Here is a 19,635-nt window from a genome sequence, read left to right as displayed (position 1 = left end):
GAGCACTCGTGTCACCAGGCCACCTCCCCGAGGTGTTCTCAGCAAAGTTTGCTGGGCTGGGTTCTGGGGACCTGGGAGGGTTTCTGTCGTTTGGGACTGAGAGGCCTCTGCTCCCTCCTGCCCTGGCTGCTCAGCCCCTGTGCTGAGCCGGTGGCCTCTCCCCTCCGGAGAAGCCCGAGAGAAGGGAGCAGTTACAGGGCAAATAAATGACTCAGTCTAATGAGTAAGGTAATTACCAGTCGATGTTAGATGAGGCTAAAGTGGGTCAGGTTTGTTTGTGAAACTCCACGGAGGCACCATCTGTTCTCCCTGCCCCATCCCGGGGGCTGGAGATGGGATTTGGGTGAAATTGCCTCCCTGGGAACCTGTGGGGCAGCACGGGGGGGATGTCCTGGGCATCAGGCAGGGGCGTGGTGGGCTCTGGAGATGACCCCATGTGGCTGCAGGCGCTCCCCTGATCCTTGGAGGGGGCTCTTCATTGATCTCCGTGGGAAAGGAGACCCCAAATCCTTTGTGTCTCTGCCATCTGTAAGAGGTGGCTGGACAGGACAGAGAGATCATCAATCCTCGAGGGCAGGATTGGGTTTTGCAAACCCTCTCTCACCTGTCACAAACCCTTGGGGACAAACCTGGCACTGATGCAGTTTTTATCCTTCAACCTGCCCCTCTCCCAGACCCTCCCTGGCCTGTTGGGATGGGGACTGTCCCTTTCAAGCAGCGACACGTCCGTGTGGCCCCTGGCTTCACCCCTGGCCCCGCTGTGTTTAACGCTCTCTCTGCCCACAGACCACAGCCGCTGAGCAGGAGGAGAAGCCTGGAGTGGGATCCCTGCCTGGGCTCTCCACATCTTGCAGTAAGAGGAAAAGACAGTTCCTTCACCGTTGATAAAATGGGAAGCAGCATCTCCTCACCAGCCCGGGAAGGGAAGCTCCACTCCTTGCCTGGGGAGCATCCCTGGGAGCTCTGCAGCTGGCAGGACACAGCCCTGTGCCACTGAGGGGTCGGGGCAGCGTGGCTCGGGGGGCTGGGGACAGCATGTCCTTCCAGAGCCGCCGGACCCAGCTGCTGCTGGTCAACTCGCTGACCTTCGGGCTGGAGGTGTGCCTGGCCGCCGGCATCACCTACGTGCCACCGCTGCTGCTGGAAGTGGGCGTGGAGGAGAAGTTCATGACCATGGTTTTGGGTAGGTAGCTTTTGTCACCTCTTTTGAGGTGTTTTTTTTTTAACCTTTTGAGTCTGGAGGGTGCGGGAGAGTTGTCCCTGCAGGGCTGTGTGGAGGAAGGGGCTGTGACCCACTGAAACCTCCCAAATTCATGAAACATCCCTTTTTAGAGTGCACACGGACCAGCTCTGTCCCTGTAACACCCCCCCTGCCTTCCGTCTCTTTCCCAGGGATAGGCCCCGTCCTTGGGCTGGTTTTTGTGCCGCTGATCGGCTCGGCCAGTGACCACTGGCACAGCAGCTACGGCCGGAGGAGACCGTTCATCTGGGTGCTGTGCCTGGGGGTGCTGCTGAGCCTCTTCGTCATCCCCCATGCCAGCAGCCTGGCCAGCCTGTGTGCCCTCAACCCCCGGCCTCTGGAGATCGCCTTCCTCATCCTGGGCATCGGCCTGCTGGATTTCTGCGGCCAGGTGTGCTTCACGCCGCTGGAGGCCCTGCTCTCCGACCTCTTCCAGGAGCCGGACAACTGCCGCCAGGCCTTCTCCATGTACGCCTTCATGATCAGCCTGGGGGGCTGCATCGGCTACCTGCTGCCAGCTATCGACTGGGCCTTCCTAGCCCCCTACCTGGGCGGGCAGGAGAGCTGCCTCTTCAGCCTGCTGGCCCTCATCTTCCTCGGCTGTGTGCTGGCCACGCTCTTCGTCACAGAGGAGGCCGCCCAGGGGGATATCCTGGATGGGCCAGCGCTCAAGGACACGTCCCCAAAGCCGTCCCTGTCGTGCTGCTGCTGCCAGCTGGCCCGGGGCTCCTGCCTGCTGCAGGCCAGGCACGTGCTGCAGGCTCTGAGGAACCTGTGCGCGCTGCTGCCGCGGCTGCACGGCCTCTACTGCCGCATCCCCAGGGTCATCCGGCGCCTGTTCGTGGCCGAGCTCTGCAGCTGGATGGCTCTCATGACTTTCATGCTGTTCTACACGGACTTTGTTGGGGAAGGGCTGTACCACGGTGTGCCCAGGGCCAAGCCGGGCACGGAGGCCAGGCGCCACTACGATGAAGGTGAGAAGCGAGGCGGGTGTTCCTTCGGACAGGAGGGTTTAGTGCGAGCTCAGCTCTGCTGGTAATGCAAGAAAAAAAGCTACAGCAAACTTGGCTTTCTGCAGATGGGTCAGGAAAGAACATTTTCCCATGGCTCCCAGAGCGTGGCACGGGGGACCAGGTTGGGAAACACCCCCTGGTTCTTCCCAGCGCTGATCTGGCAAGGCAGCCCTGGCCCAGGGCTGGGTGGTTGAGTGGCAGAAGGGTCTGGCAGGGTGCACACAGAGCAGGATGGGGCTGGCTCTGTCTGCAGGCTCTGCTGGCTGCTGCCAGCTCCTTGTACTGCTCTCCCCCCCTTTCTGAACGAGGGGTGAGGGTGCTCCCCATGCCTCGGAGAGCAGGGATTGGGAAGGCAGGCCATGTTCTGTAGCAGTGAGATGGGATTTGCTGCTTCTTCCCTGCGTGCTGCTGGGAGATTCCCACCTCCCAGATGTTTCTGGGAGCCCTCCAGCAGCTTTCCCAGGTCTCAGCCCTCTCTCCAGTGCTTCAGTGCTGATCACAAGCCTGTAGATGCCACATCCCCACCCCAGGACACTGCTCCAGCAGCACTTCACCTCCTCACGGGTGTTACCTGCTGTCCCATTTTGGCTGCTGCGTTGGTTCCCTGCCCAACCGCTCTTTTCCTCTCCCTAATCCAAATCTTTTATTCTGGAGGCACCTTCCTGGCCCTCCTCCTGCAGTTTTCCACTCGGAGGGCCCTGCAGCACACTGCCCCTTTGTGCTGGGTGTCTGTTTAACTTAGAGGCAGCTTAATTATTGCTTAACACTTGCACTGTTTAGCTGCCAGCAGGTCAGCCCTGCATTGTGCTGGCTGTCATAGAAACATGTGTTGAGTAATGATCCCCACTCCAAAGAGTTAATGGTTTTAATTCCCTGAAATCAGAGAGATCTTTGCAAAAGGGTAAGGTCCGGATTGCTACCGGATACTGCAGTTCAGAGCATGTTCTGTACTTTACCTTGGCTTAAGCACAATTCCTGCTTCCCTTTGTTCTGCTGCTGGCTTTGGCATCAGATAACAGCCGATCCTGCTTCAGCAGCAGGTGATGCATCGTGGGGCAAGAGCAGGAGGAAGGGGCAGACAATGATTTCCAAAGACAAGGATGGCATTTGGGTTCCCATCTCCAGCTGGACTGGGGTGCCCACGGTGGAGGGAGGGGCTGGAGGGTGGCTGGTGCAGTCCTGGGATTTGTTGGGTGATGCTGCTCTGCTCCCTGAGCCAGCCCAGGCTGGCAGGGTTTGTGCCTCACTGTCTTTTTTGAAGTTTGGGACTGACAGAGAGGGAAAGATGTTTCAGGGTTTGGGACTGACAGGGAAGGACATTTTTGGGGGTCTGGGACTGAGGGAAAGATTTTTGGCTGTGTGAATCCCGGGGGCAGCCAGGGCAGTGCCCATCACCCCTCTCCACCCGCAGGTGTCCGGATGGGCAGCTTGGGCCTCTTCCTGCAGTGCATCACCTCCATCTTCTTCTCGACAATCATGGACCGGCTGGTGAAGCACTTTGGGACGCGGGCAGTGTACCTGGCCAGCGTGGTGTTCTTCCCCGGGGCCGCCTTTGTCATGTGCCTGTCCCACAGTGTCACCGTGGTCACCATCTCCGCTGCCCTGACGGGATTCACCTTCTCTGCCCTCCAGATCCTGCCCTACACGCTGGCATCCCTCTACCACCACGACAAGCAGGTAGGGATCTGCTGCAGGGAGCTGAGGGCAGCCTGGCCTTGCATATTTTTAGGTTTTTCCCATATTTTAGGGAAACTGGTCTGGTTTAGTTATCCCTGTGTGAATTCTGCAGCTCTGCCAGCCTGAGGGGGTCCAAAACTCAAGGATTTTCAGTCCTCACAGGTCCTGCTTTCCAGTTTTCATCCTCAGCACCAAGATCAGTAAAATGCAAACTGAAGCTCTTCCTATTCCCTCAGCTCCAAGGAAAATAAACCTTGTGAAACTTGTGACACCAGCACAAAAGCTCGTAACCCTGTCCCACAGATGTTATCCTTGTGGAGAAGTCCTAGGAGGTTCCTGAGCTGCACACTGGATCAATGGGAGTTTCTCTTGTGCTGCAAATGCAGAATTAATTTGTGGTTTGAGAGCAGCTCTTTCATCCCAAGGGCAGTGGTTGGCTGTGCCATGGAGTAAGTAGGAGTTGTTACCACAGGCATCCAGATGTTCCCATCGAACAAATCCTTCGGAACAACCCATCCCAAATGGCACCAGGAATCCTGTCAGAGTAGGGGGGTGAGGGAATGTTCAGCTTGGCAAGGGCTCCAGCCTGGCTGGGATCTCCCGTGGATGTTTCATCAATGGAATGAAACCCAAACTCCACAGGCTGGGATGGGAAGGCCACATTCCCAACGCTGTGCCGGAGGCTCGACAGGGAAAGGCTGGGAGTGCAGTCAGGGAGGGCACAGCTGGCTTTGGTCTCTCGTGCCCATGGCCTGTTGGTGTGAACAAATGCTCTGTGGGAATGCTCCAGAGACCTCACAGCTTGAGCAGAGTGAGGCAAAAAAGGGTGAGAAGGAAAAGATTTTGGTTGCTCCTGCCCCCTTTTCCTGGCTGGAGCAAGACTTTGGGCAGGCAGATGAAGCAACTCAGTTGAGGTTTGTTGCAGAGCTGAGAAAAGAGCCCTTCCCTGAGTTCCCAGGGCTGTTGTGTCCCAGCTGGTGTCGCTTTGAAGCATCCCAGATGAAAAGTGGCCGCTCATCCCGGGCTCTGGGCTGATCCTTTGTGCAGGCAGGGTTGGGATTCCCAGTCACCCACCCCACAAACACCAAACGCTGCTGTTCACACTGCCCTGGCTGCCTGACACCCCACAGGGGACTCTGGCCCTTCACTCCTGCCCTGCCTCGGCTGATGCCAGGATGGGCTGAGCCCAGGTTCCTCTGGCACCCACTGAGGAGGTGACAGCCCAGGGCTCAGCACAAAATGTCCCCAGGTTGGCTTCGGGCTGCTGAGCCCCAGAGCCTGAGCACAGCCAAGGCCCCGCTTGGCCGGGTTCCCCCAGTGAGTCAGAGCTGCTTTGGATCCTGTGCCAGTGGGGAAGAGCCAGCCTGGCTCCCAGAGCCCATCTCACGTGGGCCAGGCTCAGGCTTGGCACTCCCCTGAACACACACAAAGCTCATTTTGCTCTCCTGCACAAAAACAAGGCCCCCTCAGAGTCCCAGCTCCTTCCTCACACACCTCCCTCCTTCCCACAGGTATTTCTGCATAAATACAAGAGGAAAGAGGAGGAAGACGCCGCTCTCCTGGACAAGAAATCAGCCTTCACCAAAGGGCTGCTCTCCAGCCAGAAGCTGCCTTACCAGAATGGCCACGCTGGGAGCCTCCTCTTCTCCTCCTCCTCCTCCTCCTCCTCCTCCCCGTCCTCCCCTCCGGCCATGTCCAGCTCCGCTCTGTGCGTCAGCTCCTCCTGCGACGTCTCCCTCCGGATCATGGTGGGAGAGCCAGAGCCGGGGGCTCCTGGCCGAGGGATCTGCCTGGACCTGGCCATCCTGGACAGCGCTTTCCTCCTCTCTCAGGTCGTGCCCTCCCTCTTCATGGGCTCCATCGTCCAGTTCACCCAGTCGGTCACTGCCTACATGGTGTCAGCTGCTGGATTCGGACTGGTCGCCATCTACTTCGCAACCAAAGTGGTCTTTGACAAGGGTGACATGGCCAAGTACTCCGTGTGACAGCAGGGCAGCCACGTGGGTGGCAGCACGTGGCAGAACCAGCTGTGTGTGTGCCCACGGGGCCGCTTGTGGGGCACCTCGTGTGGCACCGGCCGTCCCCGAGCGGCTGCTGTCGCCCTGGGGGTGGCTCTGGGGCTGGGGGCAGCACGGAGTTAATCTCAGGTGTAAATAAGAGGCTTTGGGGCATTGTCCTGCGGGCCTGAAGTGCTTTCCAAAGGTGCCTTTAGCAGAGGGAAGCACGGCACAGCAGCACCAAAGGGGTTGCACGGGGAGGGGAAAAGGGAATCGGAGTTTCCCTCTGATAACGGGTTCGTGTTCCTGAGCAGGAGCAGCACAGGAGGGGATAAATCACTGGCTCTCCTCCATCTCCAGCTGTGCCCTCTCCCCCTGCTTGTTGTAGTTTTACCCAACTTCTTGAGCAATACTTCAGCAAATGGGACGCTGGGAGGAGATTTCCTGGGAAAAAAAAGCATTGGGGTGGTGAAGGTTTGACTGTGGGGCCGAGGGGGTGCCCGGGTGTGCACCCACATTTCTGCCCTTCTGTCCTTCCCCACCTTGATCCAAAACCATCCAGGAGAAAAGTCACTGTGCCTTGTTTTGGAAAAACAAGGAACATCCCATTAGGACCAGTTCCAGAGGGTGACTTCACCTTTACCTGTGTACCAGGTTGCATCAGATAGAGAGGACTTCTGAGCTTTTATTTTTCCTTTTAATGATTGTTTTCAGCTCTCTTCACACAGTTCCCAGTAACTCTGACCTCTCGCTCCTCACCTCAGTGCCTCGGCCTGCGTTTGCTCTCTTCTCTCATGGATCCTGTTGTGCCTCTCCCACAAGTGGCCCCTAAAAGATGCTGCCACACACCAGGGAAATCTGTTCCCAGAGGGGTTTTCAGTCCTGTGGCAGTGAAGTAGAGCAGGAAGAGCTCTCCTGGAAGGCCTGGGGGAGTTGCTGATGAGTAAAACTCAGACCTGGAGCTGGTCACTGCCTGTGGCTGTTTGGGCTGCCTTAAAATGTATTTTTTTTTCCAGTCAGGAGTCCAGATTCTCACTGAGGCAGAGCAAACCCCTGTTAGAGTGAGGCAAAGCACCTCTTGCTGCCCTAACCCAGGGCCCAAACCCTCCTGGGATGTCCAGGTTGTTTTGGCTCCCGGCTCTGAGTCACTTCCCGCTGGCAGCAGAGCACGAGTCCCCCTGGCCAGTCCCACTCCCTGTCTGCAGTGGCCCAGCTGGGACAAATCTGCTGCTGGCAGATTCCAACCACTCCAAGAGCTCCCCACACACCAGGGAGGAGCTGAGGTGCTGGCCCCCAGTCAGGAGTGATCCAAAGTGCGCGGAGGAGAGGCTGGATGGGTGCTGCGAGCACGCACAGAACCCCAGCAGCCCTCGACTCTGCCTGCGCCAAACGAGCTGTTTGTCACTAATTTTTTTGTGGAGGTGTGTGGGCAGCCAGATGCACTTGTGAGGTTGGGCTGAAGGGTGAAACGTTGCTATTTTGGCAGAGTTTTGTCAGCCCGTTCCTTGGCAGGGAGGCCGGGTGACTCCCCTGCTGTCTGAGCCGGGCCCTCAAAGGGCTGCTCAGAGCTCGAATCGTCCCTTTCCCGTCAGGGGTCACTGTTTTTGTTTTAGTTCTTCTCAAATTATAGGCCTGCCAGCCTCCCTTTCCCACAGCAGGATCAGCGTGCTGACATGCAGCTGTTTTGGGGATGGATTTGGCAGTGGCTTAACCACTTCCAGAAACGTTTTTGGGCTCTGGACTTCCTACCCCGGGCTCTGTCCACTGCTGGCTGCAGCAGGAAGGATTTGAGACAAAATCTTATTGCCAGAGGTTGGGTATCTGTGAAGAAATGCTCCCCTGACCCAAGGCTGAAAACCCCTTTATTTTTAATATTTCTTATGTAAATGTGGGGAACTTTCCCTGCACAGAGGCTGCTCTGATGCTGCGGTGCTTTTGATAATTTAAGTGCCTAAAGTGCTTCCACACTGAGCTCCAGGTGGAGGGATTTGGTGGGAAAGGCCTTAAATTTGTCACTGCAAACCCCGAGGTGATAAAGCAGAGGGGCAGAGGGGTGCAAGCTGGGGTTTATAACAGGAGATCAGGGCAAGGGAGCAGGAGAAGAGGAAATCCTTTCAAAATTGGCTTTTTTGGCTTCTTCTAAGAACAGTTGCTGTGTCAGGATCACATGTAAGACCAGGAAGGGATGTTCTAGTCTGGGTGAGAGCATCCCTCACCTGCTGTTAGTGATACTCCCTGTGTGACCACAGATTTTTCTCTAGGATTTGGTTCTGTCTGAGCACAGGTTTGGGTACGAGCTCCTCAGAGCTGGTGAGCAGGAGCTTTTCTCTTCCCGGGATGAGGTGTTCTCCTGACAGATGACTCCTGCCTCACCTTTCCTTTGGCAAGCTGGGAGTTTGGAGTGTGGAGGAGTGGGAGCGTAACTGAGGCTGTTGTGAATCCCTCGGACAGGGAAGGATCGGGGGGTGGATGGATGGATGGATGGATGGATGCTGGTTTTCCTTTTGAGGTCACATCCTGCCCGCGAGACGTTCGTGTTCTATTTATTCGGTAGAGTGAATATTTTGTATACGACGCGAGAGGAAGGCTTTTATTATAAATTTTTATGGAAAAAAGCGGGGGGAATAAAAGGTGTGGAAACGGGAAAAGCGCCGCGTGTGCGCCGGGCCGGCCGCGGGGGGGCGCCACCACCTCGCGGGGGAGGGGCGGGGCCAACGAGGGAGGGGCGTGGCCAAGGGATGACGGACATGAGTGGGCGTGGCCAGTGAATGAGGGGTGGGCTGGGGGCGTGGTCAGGCCAGGGGGCGTGGCCTGGGATCATTTTGGGGCGGGGCCAGTGAATGAGGGGTGGGCGTGGGGGCGTGGTTAGGGTAGAGGGCGTGGCCTGGAGTCAATTTGGGGCGTGGCCAGTGAATGATGGGTTGGCTTGGGGGCGTGGTTAGGATAGGGGGCGTGACCTGGGATCACTTTGGGGTGGGGCCAGTCACTGGGTGGGGCATGGGTGGGGTCGGAGGGCGGAGCTAAAAATGGGGCGGAGTCATTGGGCGTGGCCAGGGACAAAGGGGAGGGACGGCAGTGAGGTCAGTGACAGGCGGGTGTGGCCACGGGGCGGGGTTAAGGTTTTATGGGTGGGGACATGGGCGGGGAAATCGGCGCGCTGGGCGAGGTCGGGGTGTGGCAATGAGCGTGGCCAGGAGGGCTCCGCGTCGCGGTGTCCCGGCTCCGAGCGCCACCGGTGTCCCCGGGACAAGGGACGGGCTCTTCCCCGCGGCCGTGGAGCCGCACTGCCGCTCCTTTTTCCCCCAAAAAAGCTCCGATCCTCTCGCTCCACCGCGCGCGGTGCAAACTCCGAGCAGGAGCCGCTCCCGGCTGCTGTCCCCAGGAATTCTGCGACACGCTGTAAATCAAAGCCCTCCGTGACTGAACCATCGGAGCCGGGAGTACCTGAGGATTCTGAGGAGCTGAAACCTTCCCAATCTCTGCAAGGCCATCAATAAATATTATCAGTTATTATCGATACCTACCTGATGCGTGTTATCAGCAGTGATGTTAAGGACGGCGAGGCTGTGACACGGGGTCGGTGACACACAGGGACACAGCAGCGCTCAGGGAACAGCCACGGGCCTCCCTTTCTGTGCACCTTCGCTGTTGCAGGTTTTTTTGAGGCTTTTCTTTCCTTTTGTTTTGGATTTTATAAATGTGAAGCCTTCCCCTGGCCCAGGTCTTTTGTTCAGGCCCAAAATCTCACGCTTCTCCCCAAGCAGAGGAACTCGGTGTGGTTTGATGGCTCAAAGCCACCCTCAGGGACCCCCTTAGGGACCCCCAAAGCCACGACAAGGACAGACCTCACTCCTTGTCCCAGCAGCAGCATCCGAGCGCTACGGCCCTGCCCAAAACCTCCCGCACACCTGGATCCACCTGGATCCACCTGGATTCCAGCGGCACCCGCCGCTGCCGCGACGTGCCGGGACTCGCCTCCTTTTCCTGGAACGCTGCAGAGACCTGGACCGCTTCCAGTGTAAACGAGCAGCGAGAGGAAACAGCGGCGGGGTCGCGGGATCTCCTCCGGGAGCTGCTCCAGCAGCCGCGCACGGACCGAGCCGGGGCATCCCGGTGCCCCTCCCGGCGCGGGTGCTCCCGTGCCAATGGGATCGGCGGCCGCTGCCGAGCCCTCGGCGGGGCGGGGCGGGCCGGGAGCCGCCCCCGGCGGAGCCGCGGGACCCGCGGGCAGCGGAGCCGGGTAAGGGGCGCGGGGGGCGCGGGGGTCCCGCCGGCAGCGCTCCCCGGGGCGGCTCCGCGGGGCACGGGGGCGGGGGGGTCCCGGGCTCGGTGTCCCCGGCTCGCCCCAGCTCCGAGCCCCGCTGGGGCTGGGGGCTGCGGTGCAGCCAGAGCCCCGCTTGTCCTCGGGCATCGCTTTGCGCCGAGGGATCGGCCACGCGTGGCACTGCCCGGGACCGTCTGATTTGTCCCCAAAGGCTCGGCGAGCCCCGGTTCTGCACGGGCCCCGTGTGATTCCCGGCTCTGCGGAGGTTACAGGTGTTGGTTCACGTTGCTCGGTCACGGGAGGGGAGCCGTGACCCTCGGCTGAGTTCCCAGCTCCCGCTGGTTGTTGGCTGACCTTGGGCGAGCCGCTTGTTCTCCATGTGCTCGGGCTGCACATGTGCTGCTCCCTGGGCTTGGAAAAACTGGAGGAACAGAAATGCAAAGTGAGGCTTGGGAGCGATGCAGCCCTTGCAGTGAGGGACAGAGCCAGGGCTCTGTTTCCTTGCAGTGGCTTTGGGGTGACAGCACTGGTGGCATTTTGCAAAAATGCCTTGGGTTGACGGGGCAGTGACACCTGTGACAGGTACCTGCGGAGTCTGCTGGCACAGAATGTGCCACCAGGCAACACATTACCCCACAGCGCTGCTCTGCCAGCTGGGACGTCGGCACTGCCGCAAATGGGATGGGAAACAGGAGCAGAGCACTCCAGGAACTCCCCCAAGGCTGCCCCGCTCAGATCTCCTCGGTCCTGAGCCTCTGGACCTTGCTGCCCTCTGGTCATGCTTTTATTCCCGCTGTCAGCCCAGCAGAAGGGTTGTACTCCGTGAGGAGTTTTAGAGTTTAATTCAGCTGTCCTGGGGACATGCTGGAGGGATGGAGACTCCCCGAGCTGCTCTGCAGGATCTGGTTGGAAAATCAGGTTTTAGGACACTGTGGGAGAGGTAAACAGAAGCCTTTGGTAGCCAGAGGGGGGAGGCTTTCCCTGCAGAAAGAGGAGATGGAGAAGAAGAGACAAAAAAAAGATCCTAAAACTGGAGTGGAGGAAGGAGTGGAACTGCCTGGAAGGGGTGGCTCAGGGCACACATTTGGGCGAATTGGTGAAAATTTGAAGCCTGGAGGCTGAGATTGGCCTGAACACCTCCCTCACCTCTTGTGTGACCAGGACAGTCCCTGCTCTCCATGACTTGTTGGTGCAGAGCTGTGCTGGAGACACTGGGCAGCACTGGGAATGCCCCTGCATCTCGTTCCTGGCAGGTTTGGAACGATGTGGGGGTTATTTCTTAAGGAGAAGAACATTTGTATGGCATCCAGAGCGCTCAAAAATTCCCTCTCGCAGCTCTCAGGACCCTGATGGGCACTGATAACAAGGACTGGCCGGACTGGTTTGCAGCTCCACAGAAATCTCATGGAAAGGTTCTTCAGGGACTTTGACAAAGGTTTTCTTTCCCCTGGAAATTCCATTTCTGCATTAAATGCACACAGATCCCTGTGCCCTGGGTGGTTTGGTGCTCTGGAGCACGATGGGGACAGGGACAGGGACAGTGTGGCTGCTCGGGGAGCTCCTTGGGCCCGTGGGCTCTGGGACAGTCACCAGTCCCCTCCTGAGCCCGCACAGCTCCCACCTGGAGACGCTGTGCTCTCTCTCAGCTGTTCGCAGACGCGCTGTTTGTGCCCTCGGAGCTGACCCCAGCCAGGCTGAGCCGCTCTCTGAGGTGTGACTGGGGCTGGGCAGAGCTGCCCGGGCAGAGCTGCAGCGTGTTCGGGCACCGCGGTGCCCCCAGCACCGGGGCAACACTCGGAGCGCCCGGGGCGGGCTGGCAGCAGCACCTCGGAGCTCTGGTTACCTGTGCAGGGAGGCAGCTTTAAGCTGTGTCTGTGTCAGGGCATGGCTCTGCCCACGTCTGCAGTGTGGAGAAGCCCCAGCGGCCTCTCCTGGATCACAATTAACTCCCGGTTAATCAGGAGTCACCCCCTGCGCCATCCAGCAGCGCAGAGCTGCCCTCCGGCGCGGGTGGCACGGGGAGGGATGAAGGGTTTCTTTGTGTGTTTTTACCTCCATGAACTCCCCAGAGAAGTTTGTTTGGGGGGGAATCTGCCTCTTTGCTGGCAGCCAGCAGAGGAAAGCAGTCCGCTCGTGTTTTTTCAGCAGCAGACTCTTTAAAAACAAAGGCCGCTGCCAGGTTCGGCTGTTTTCTTTTCGGTGCACAGCCCGGGTTTGTTAAAAGGTTGAGGTTTGCGTGTTTGTTTTCTCCTTTGGAAATAACCTTGGTGCCGTTCCCTTGCAGATGAACGAAGACTTCTCCAGCTGAGCTCTCCCAGCAGCTGCTGAGCCAAGAGCCGCCTGTGGGGAGTCACCAAATGGTCTCTGTGAGCTGCCAGGACCTGCTGCCCTCCCTGACCAGCCCTTCCCTGCTCGAGAGCTTGGCCAGTGCCCTGCAGTGCAGGATGCCACCATCCCTTCTCCCAGGACGTGGCGGTGACAGGACATGTGGCCACTCAGAGGGCTCTGGGCATGTCCTGGCGGGCAGCACTGGCCATGCCGAGAGTGTCCCGCTGTCCAGTGCCAAGGGGGAATCCCCCAAAGCCCAGCTCACCGAGGCTCAGCTCAGGCTGCCTGACTTCCGCCTCTCCCAGAACTTCATCCCCACCCTGGAGGAGATCGAGGAGTTCCTCAGGGAGAAGGCAGAGTTCCTCAGGGATGACGCCGGCGATCCTCACCCCGCGGGGTGGAAGGTGGAGAGCAAACCTGAGCTGGGCTCTGGGGCACAGCTCACCCCCAGGGTGCACGAAGGAGGAGGAGGAGATGTCCCAAACGCTGCAGGGACAGCTGCTGGTGGCCAGGCGGTGGCTGCTGGCAGCATTCCTGTTGTCTTGCAGATCCAGCCTCTCCCGAGGGACAGCGTCACCCCCCTGGCACAGGGTGGGGGTGTCAGGGTGGCCCAGCTGCTCATCAGCCTGCAGGCCCCAAACCTGTCCCTGCTCCCTCAGCTCCAGCCCCCTGGCACCATCCTGGACCAAAAATACGTCAGAATTGCCCCCCTGCCAGTGGCCACGGGGCCAGGGGATGTGCAGGAGGTGGAGGCAGCCCCCAGGTGCCAGCAGGGCCCCCCTTCCCTGCTCCGCATCCACCGCTGCTCCCACCCCGGCTGCGGGAAGGTTTATTCCAAGAGCTCCCACCTGAAGGCTCATTTCCGGCGGCACACGGGGGAAAAACCCTACACCTGTGCCTGGCCCAACTGCGGCTGGAGGTGAGTGGGGGTCCCCGAGGGTGGGGGGCTCTTGCCCAGGAGCAGGAGAGCTCTTGGCTGGTTGAAATCCAGGGTGAAGTCCCCACTGGCCTTTCCCGAGGGAATCTTTGGAAGGAGAGCGGAGGGCTGGAGTTTGTGCAGCGTTTTTGGGAGTTTTTAGTCAGTCCAGGAGCGCAGCTGGGGATGTGCAGCTGACACTTCCCAACATCCCGAATCCTCCTTGAACTGGAGGCCTAAACTCCCTCTGGCAAGGCCCCTTTTCCAAGGGATGCTGTAACTTTGGAAACTCTCTGTGTCTAACTCAGGACAATTCCAGCAGATGGGCTCCAAAATGGCTTTTCCTGGCAATATTTGTCCCAGGAAAAGCCTCAGCCCTTCCTCAGCAGCCAGTGTGGAATTCTGTTTGGTTTACCACCCTTTTCCTGGGGACCGAGGGAGGGGACAGAAGAAGCCACACAAGCGTCACTTTTCCCTCTGGGAAGGAGGAATGGGATGGTGCCAGCCCGGACCATGGAACCCTGTGTGCTGTGCTCTGCTCCCCCTCCATGGAGCAGCTTTTCCAGCAGGCGATGTCCTCACCTGTGCCTGGTTATCCCTTCTCTCCAGTGTCCCTCACTCCAAATAAATCTGTCACCTCTTTCTGAGGAGGCAGAATCTGCTCTTTTTGGGGAGCCGAGCCCTTGGAACTCACTCCTCGCCATAAAGCTGGGAAAGAACCTGTGGAAGACCTGAGCGTGGCCTTGGGACAGGTTTTGTCTCCACAGAGCCCTTTGTGAGCAGAATCTCCCAGCCCAGGTGTGAGAACCCCGAAATCCTCTGCCTGCAGTCTGGGGCTGCAGCTGCAGCTCCTTGCTCGGTGCTTTTTGCACGGGCACGTCCCAGCCATGGATGGAAAAACCCTCCTGCCCTGAAGCTCCTGCCATCTGTGCAGAGCAAATCCAGCCCAGGCCTCCCGTCCAGCACTCCCTGAATCCCAAAAATCCAGAGCCGTGGAGTTGCTCCAGCTCCCTTGGAGGGTGGCACTGATTAAAAACCCGCTGCAGGTGCCCCCAGGTCTGGGCTGTGTGTGCCAGAGGGGGAGGGAAGGTGCAGGGGAATTAAGAGGGACACACGTGTGGTTCAAGGGATTTTCCTGAGGCTTTTGATCCCCTCCAGGTGTGGGAATTGCAGAGACAGGCAGCGTGAGCTGGGGTATCCCTGTGCTCCTTGTTCCTGCACCCCAGAACCGCGCTGGCTTTGGCTTGGAGCCTCTGTCCTGTGCTCCAGGCTGGCTGTTTGCTTTTCCTCCCCTGTGCTCAGAATTTCACCCATCTCCCTTCCCAGCTCCCAGTCCAGCCCAGGCTGGAAATTTCGCTGCTGTTGTGAGAAACGAGGGGATGCTCAGGGTTTGCAGGGAGAATCCACAGCCACAGGGGAAACAAACCTTCCCTCCCCAGTGACGCTGCTCCGGGCTGGCTGTGGAGCTCCAGGAACGCATTCCCACCCAGGCTCCTGGCCCATGGCCTTTGGCCACTGCCAGCCTGAGCTCTTTTCCCAAAAAACCAATTTTTTCCTCAGCGTCTGGGCCTCTCGGCTGCCAGAAGGTTCCAGCGAGGGAAAACAAATGGAGGAAGTAGGTGGACAGTGTCCTTTGAGGGCAGGGGAAAGAAGTTCAGATCTCCGGGGGTGAATTCTTTTCCCTCCATTTCCAAATCCTTGGAGGGGTTGACCTCGGGAGCCAGGGGTGCCTCTGGAGGGTGTGGGGTGACAAAGAGCCTGTGGCAGGGACAGATCTCAGCCTCCCTCGTGCCAGGCTCACTGTGTTCCCTGTCCTGGCCGGCAGCGAGGGCTGCATCCAGCATTCCTCCCTTCTCCTGCAGGTTTTCCCGCTCGGATGAGCTCTCCCGCCACAAGCGCTCCCACTCCGGGGTCAAGCCCTACCAGTGCTCTGCCTGTGAGAAGAAGTTTGCCCGCAGTGACCACTTGGCCAAGCACCTGAAGATCCACCGGGGCCAGCCCTGCAGCCCACGGACACTTGCAGGGGCGGGCAGGAGTTAATTCCTGCTGCTCATCCCTGCCAGCCGGGGCCGGGAGGTGCCAGAGCTGGGGAAACAGCTCAGAAGCCACTGCTGAGGAGGGGGAAATGACTCCTGAACAAACGACAGGAGACTTTGTTCCCCCTCTTCTCAGGGGCGATGATATTCCCAGGTTGTTTCTGGCCCTACTGTCCCTCTTTGAAATACACGTAATGGAAATCATTTTGGGGTGTGTGTAGGAAAGCTGGGGTCACACTGTACAGCAGGAATCAGGCATTTTAGAATCCCAGGATCCCAGAATGGTTTGGGTTGGGACACCTCCCATGGGCAGGGACACCTCCCACCATCCCAGGCTGCTCCAACCTGGCTTTGGACACTTCCAGGGATCCAGGGGCAGCCATGGATTCTCTGGGAATTCCATCCCAGCCCCTCCCCACCCTCACAGCCAGGAATTCCTTCCCAATATCCCATCCAGCCCTGCCCTGTGGGGGAATGAAGCCATTCCCTGTGTGCTGTCCCTCCATCCCCGATGAAGTGGGGATGGGTGCGGGCTGTGCTGTGCAGCAGCTGCGGGGGCTGAGGCAGACACCGGCGGGGCCTTTCCAGTGTGGTTGACGTGGCTGTTTTGTCCCTAACTCTGCTTTTTTTTGTGCTGGTGGCTTCCCCCCTGCCTGGCCCTGGGCACCGTGGTGTCCTCAAGGTGTTTGACAGCACGAGAGGGACAGGAGATGGATTTTGGGGAGCCTCCAAGGGACCAGGAGAACTGAAAGCAGCACCTTTCCACTAGGAAAGGACATTTCCAAGGAGAGACACAGATGTGTGAGGAGCCCAGAGGAGCTGAGAGCTCCTGTCAGGGCAGCAGAGCAGCTCCCAGGCTGCTGACGTCCTCCCCGTATTTGCCTTTTGGTTAATTAAAGGCCAACTCCTCGCCGCGGTGCCAACTCCCGCGGCTTTTGCAAACAGCCGGGAGGGAACGAGGCGCTTGTACAAACACAGCATCAGCGTCAGGAGCTCAGTTAGGCCGGGTGCCCTTTCCACGTGGCTGTGCCAGCCTGTCCCAGGCTGGTTTTTCGTGCCTGCAGGCTCTGAGCTGGGCTGTGCTCCTGCTGATGCCCCGATGCCCTCCTAGGGCAGAGCTCCACGTGCTGCCCTTGAGCTGCTGGGGTGAGGGGGGTTGAGCTGAGCCCCAAACACGCCAGGGAAATCAGCTCAGCTCTTCTCCCTGCGCTGTGGAGGGCAGGTTTGTGCAGCAGAGGTTGTTCCCTGCAGCACTTTGTGAGGAAGGAATGAGCTGGAGTGGTGAAAATGGACGTGGTGTCCTGCTCCAAGGGCTGAGAGAAGCACCTCTGGGTGAGACACCAAACTTCCGTGAGGAAAACACGAGGTTGGGAAGGGATCCACCCTCGTGATGGTGGCGTGGGGCTGGAGTTGTTGGTGTTGGTGGCTGCAGTGTCAAGGAAAGAGGAGCAACAGAGCTGAAAATCCTTCATTTATTTTTATTCTAAAATATTTGGGGATGCTCACGCTGCCCCTGAAGGAGCTGGAGATGGATAGGGCAGGGCACTTTCCACCTCTGAGGCTCTCTGGTGCACTGAGGGTTCATCATCCCACGATGTCCTTGTTTCTCCTGCTGTTTGTCACTCCAGGGGCCCCAATCCAGCCTGGAACCCACTGCTGGACAAGCACGGAGGAGGAGTGTCCTTTTGTGCCACAAACAGCAAAAATTCCTCTAAAAGTCCAGACTCCCAGTGAGGAAAGGCCGAGGAGAAATGTAATTAAAGCTGGCTTGGGGTTTGGATCCTTCCTTGTGGAAACAGCAGCTGGAGGATGGCTCCTGGCCCAGGAACGGGCTGTGGCTGCCCCTGGGGAGTGTGATTCCCAAAAAACACCTGCATCCCTGCCTTCCCTGATCCCCAGGCAGGGTTTGTGACAGAAACAGCTGGAGTTACACTGCTCCCCTTCGGATCCAAGCTTTCCCCAGTGGTCTGGGAGGGCTGGGTCCTGGATCCCAGCCTGAACTCCCCATCCTGAGCTCCAGGTGTGGATTGGCCGCACGGCAATCGCTGCCCATGGTGGGGTTTTCTCCCCTGGGCGTGCAGGTGGAGGTGTGAGAGCCCTGCAGTGCTCCTGGGGAGTGTTTGGAGAGAGCTGTCCCCGCTGGGGAGGGCAGGCGGCTTTCCCAGGGAGTCCCTGGAGAGCCGGGGCTGCCATGGGAGCCCTCCCTGGGTGCCGTGGGTGCTCCGGCGCTGCCCTGGCCTGGCCAGGTGTCACCAGGTGCCAGGGAGGAGCACAGCCCATTCCCTCCTGGCACCCTCTCCAGCCACGTGATGGCCAAGCCAGAGCTGTGCAAGAAGAGTTTGGATACGGTTTGGAATTCTCTGCGCTCCCCTGCCTGGGCTGTCCTGCGCTTTCCTGGAACTGGGGGCTCTGTGTCCCTTCACGACTCTGTCCTTGCCTCGGAAACTGCAAAATCCATTTCCAGGTGCTGCCACCTGATTAACATTCACCAGAAGCGCCCAATTAAATATGTTTATTTTCCCTTTTCTGCTGCCTCTTCCCCGTTAAAACGGGCAAGGATGAGCAGACAGGTCTGCCAGGGCCTATTTTGGGCTGCTTTTTGTTTCAGTGGCTTTTTGCCTAGCTCGGAATTCGCTCCATGCCCTCTTTGCTCCGGGGCTCTGGGCACAGGCCACGTGCCAGCCTGACTCACGCCCGTCTCGTGCTTTTATCTGTCCCCCTTTGCTCTTCTCCCTCGCTCCAGACTCTCTCACAGCACTCCCTGCTCCTCCTGGACCTGCCCCATCCTGCCTTGCTCCATTCCCAGCCGAAGGCAATGGGGACATGGCAGAGCTTCCAGACTTTGGAGTGAGAAGATTCGGGTCTCATCCTCAATCCAAGGCCCTTCTCTGTTCTCCAGAGGGTCCACGCTGGTCCTGGGGTGGCTCTGCTGTGGAAGACAGGGCTGGGAGTGCTGGAAGCAGGGACTTGGAGCTCCCCTGGCTTTGTTTTGCCATCCCTTTCAACCAACCACAAAGGGAGAGGAGATATTTTTATAAAACAAACCACCCTAGATTCATATCTCTTGTGCAATGCCTGTTGGAGTCTCACCTGCTTCCCTCTGGGGGACTCTGGGTGGCTTAAAAGCTTTACTGAGGGCTCTCTAATTACCTCTCCTTTGCTCCAGTGAGGATGCTGCTCCACAGAAATATTCCTTGTGGAAGCTGAGAGCAGGGACGAGGCTCCTTCTGTCTGCCCACAGCTCTGCTAAGAGGTGACACGAGTGTCACGGGGTCATCACCTGGCTCTTGGGTGGTGCTGAGAGGGAGCAGGGCCCTGTGCCTGCCATGGATTCCCTGCTGGAGGAGTGGGGATGGCAGGAGTGGGGAATGGCAGGAGTGGGGATGGCAGGAGTGGGGACGGCAGGAGTGGGAATGGCAGGAGTGGGGAATGGCAGGAGTGGGGATGGCAGGAGTGGGGAATGGCAGGAGTGGGGATGGGAGGAGTGGGGAATGGCAGGAGTGGGGATGGGAGGAGTGGGGATGGCAGGAGTGGGGATGGGAGGAGTGGGGACGGCAGGAGTGGGGATGGGAGGAGTGGGGACGGCAGGAGTGGGGACGGCAGGAGTGGGAATGGCAGGAGTGGGGAATGGCAGGAGTGGGGACGGGAGGCCCTGGCTGCCTCGTTGCCCAAAGGCTGCCAGGTTGCTAAGCAGTGCTTTTGAAGAACTCCACGCAGGCAGACGGGAGTTGTAGCAGGGCAGGACGTGGGAGAGCACAAAGAGAAACTCAGGCGCTGTTGCTAAATTTGCAGCTGGGGCTGTGGGGAAAGCAGGAGCGAGCAGCAGAGCCCTCCCTCCCTCCCTCCCTGGCAGCACGAGTGACAGCAGTGACATCCCCGGGCTGCCCACGTGGAGCTCGTGCTGGCTGCTCATCCTGCAGGGCCACTGCAAATCCCCAGCCTGCTTTAAAGCCCCTTTGGAAATACAGCCCTAAGATGGATCACTGCATTAGGGGCTTCTTTCTTTTTTATTTTTTTTTTCCCTTAAAAAAGTCACAACTGGACTTTGATTCATGATTCTCCCAGGTTTCAGTTTTACTGGGGGGAAATGCAGTTCTTGGAGGAGTTTCTGCTGCTCACAGTGGTTCGGCAGCAGAATTTGGCTCGAGGTGGGGAGAAAATCAG

General features: G+C 58.7%; 2 protein-coding genes across 2 annotated transcripts; both read left to right on the top strand.

The window, feature by feature from the left end:
* Positions 1–1,035: 1,035 nt before the first annotated feature.
* SLC45A3 (solute carrier family 45 member 3) lies at positions 1,036–5,915 on the top strand (the record flags this gene model as incomplete). Its single annotated transcript, XM_082296150.1, has 4 exons — positions 1,036–1,183; positions 1,393–2,214; positions 3,665–3,930; positions 5,442–5,915. The coding sequence occupies 4 exons, from the start codon at positions 1,036–1,038 to the stop codon at positions 5,913–5,915; spliced, it is 1,710 nt and encodes a 569-aa protein (XP_082152276.1).
* A 4,203-nt stretch (positions 5,916–10,118) lies between these two features.
* LOC309581518 (Krueppel-like factor 15) lies at positions 10,119–15,575 on the top strand. Its single transcript, XM_082296155.1, has 3 exons — positions 10,119–10,167; positions 12,476–13,438; positions 15,298–15,575. Exons 2-3 carry the CDS (start codon positions 12,549–12,551, stop codon positions 15,473–15,475), a joined length of 1,068 nt encoding a protein of 355 aa, XP_082152281.1. The 5' UTR covers positions 10,119–10,167; positions 12,476–12,548; the 3' UTR covers positions 15,476–15,575.
* The last annotated feature ends 4,060 nt before the right edge of the window (positions 15,576–19,635 follow it).

Source organism: Coloeus monedula, assembly GCF_965178545.1.
Source record: "Coloeus monedula genome assembly, chromosome: 23".
Taxonomy (NCBI): Eukaryota; Metazoa; Chordata; class Aves; order Passeriformes; family Corvidae; genus Coloeus; species Coloeus monedula.
The sequence above is the reverse complement of the archived record's forward strand: the minus strand, read 5'-3'. Positions and strand labels throughout refer to the sequence as shown.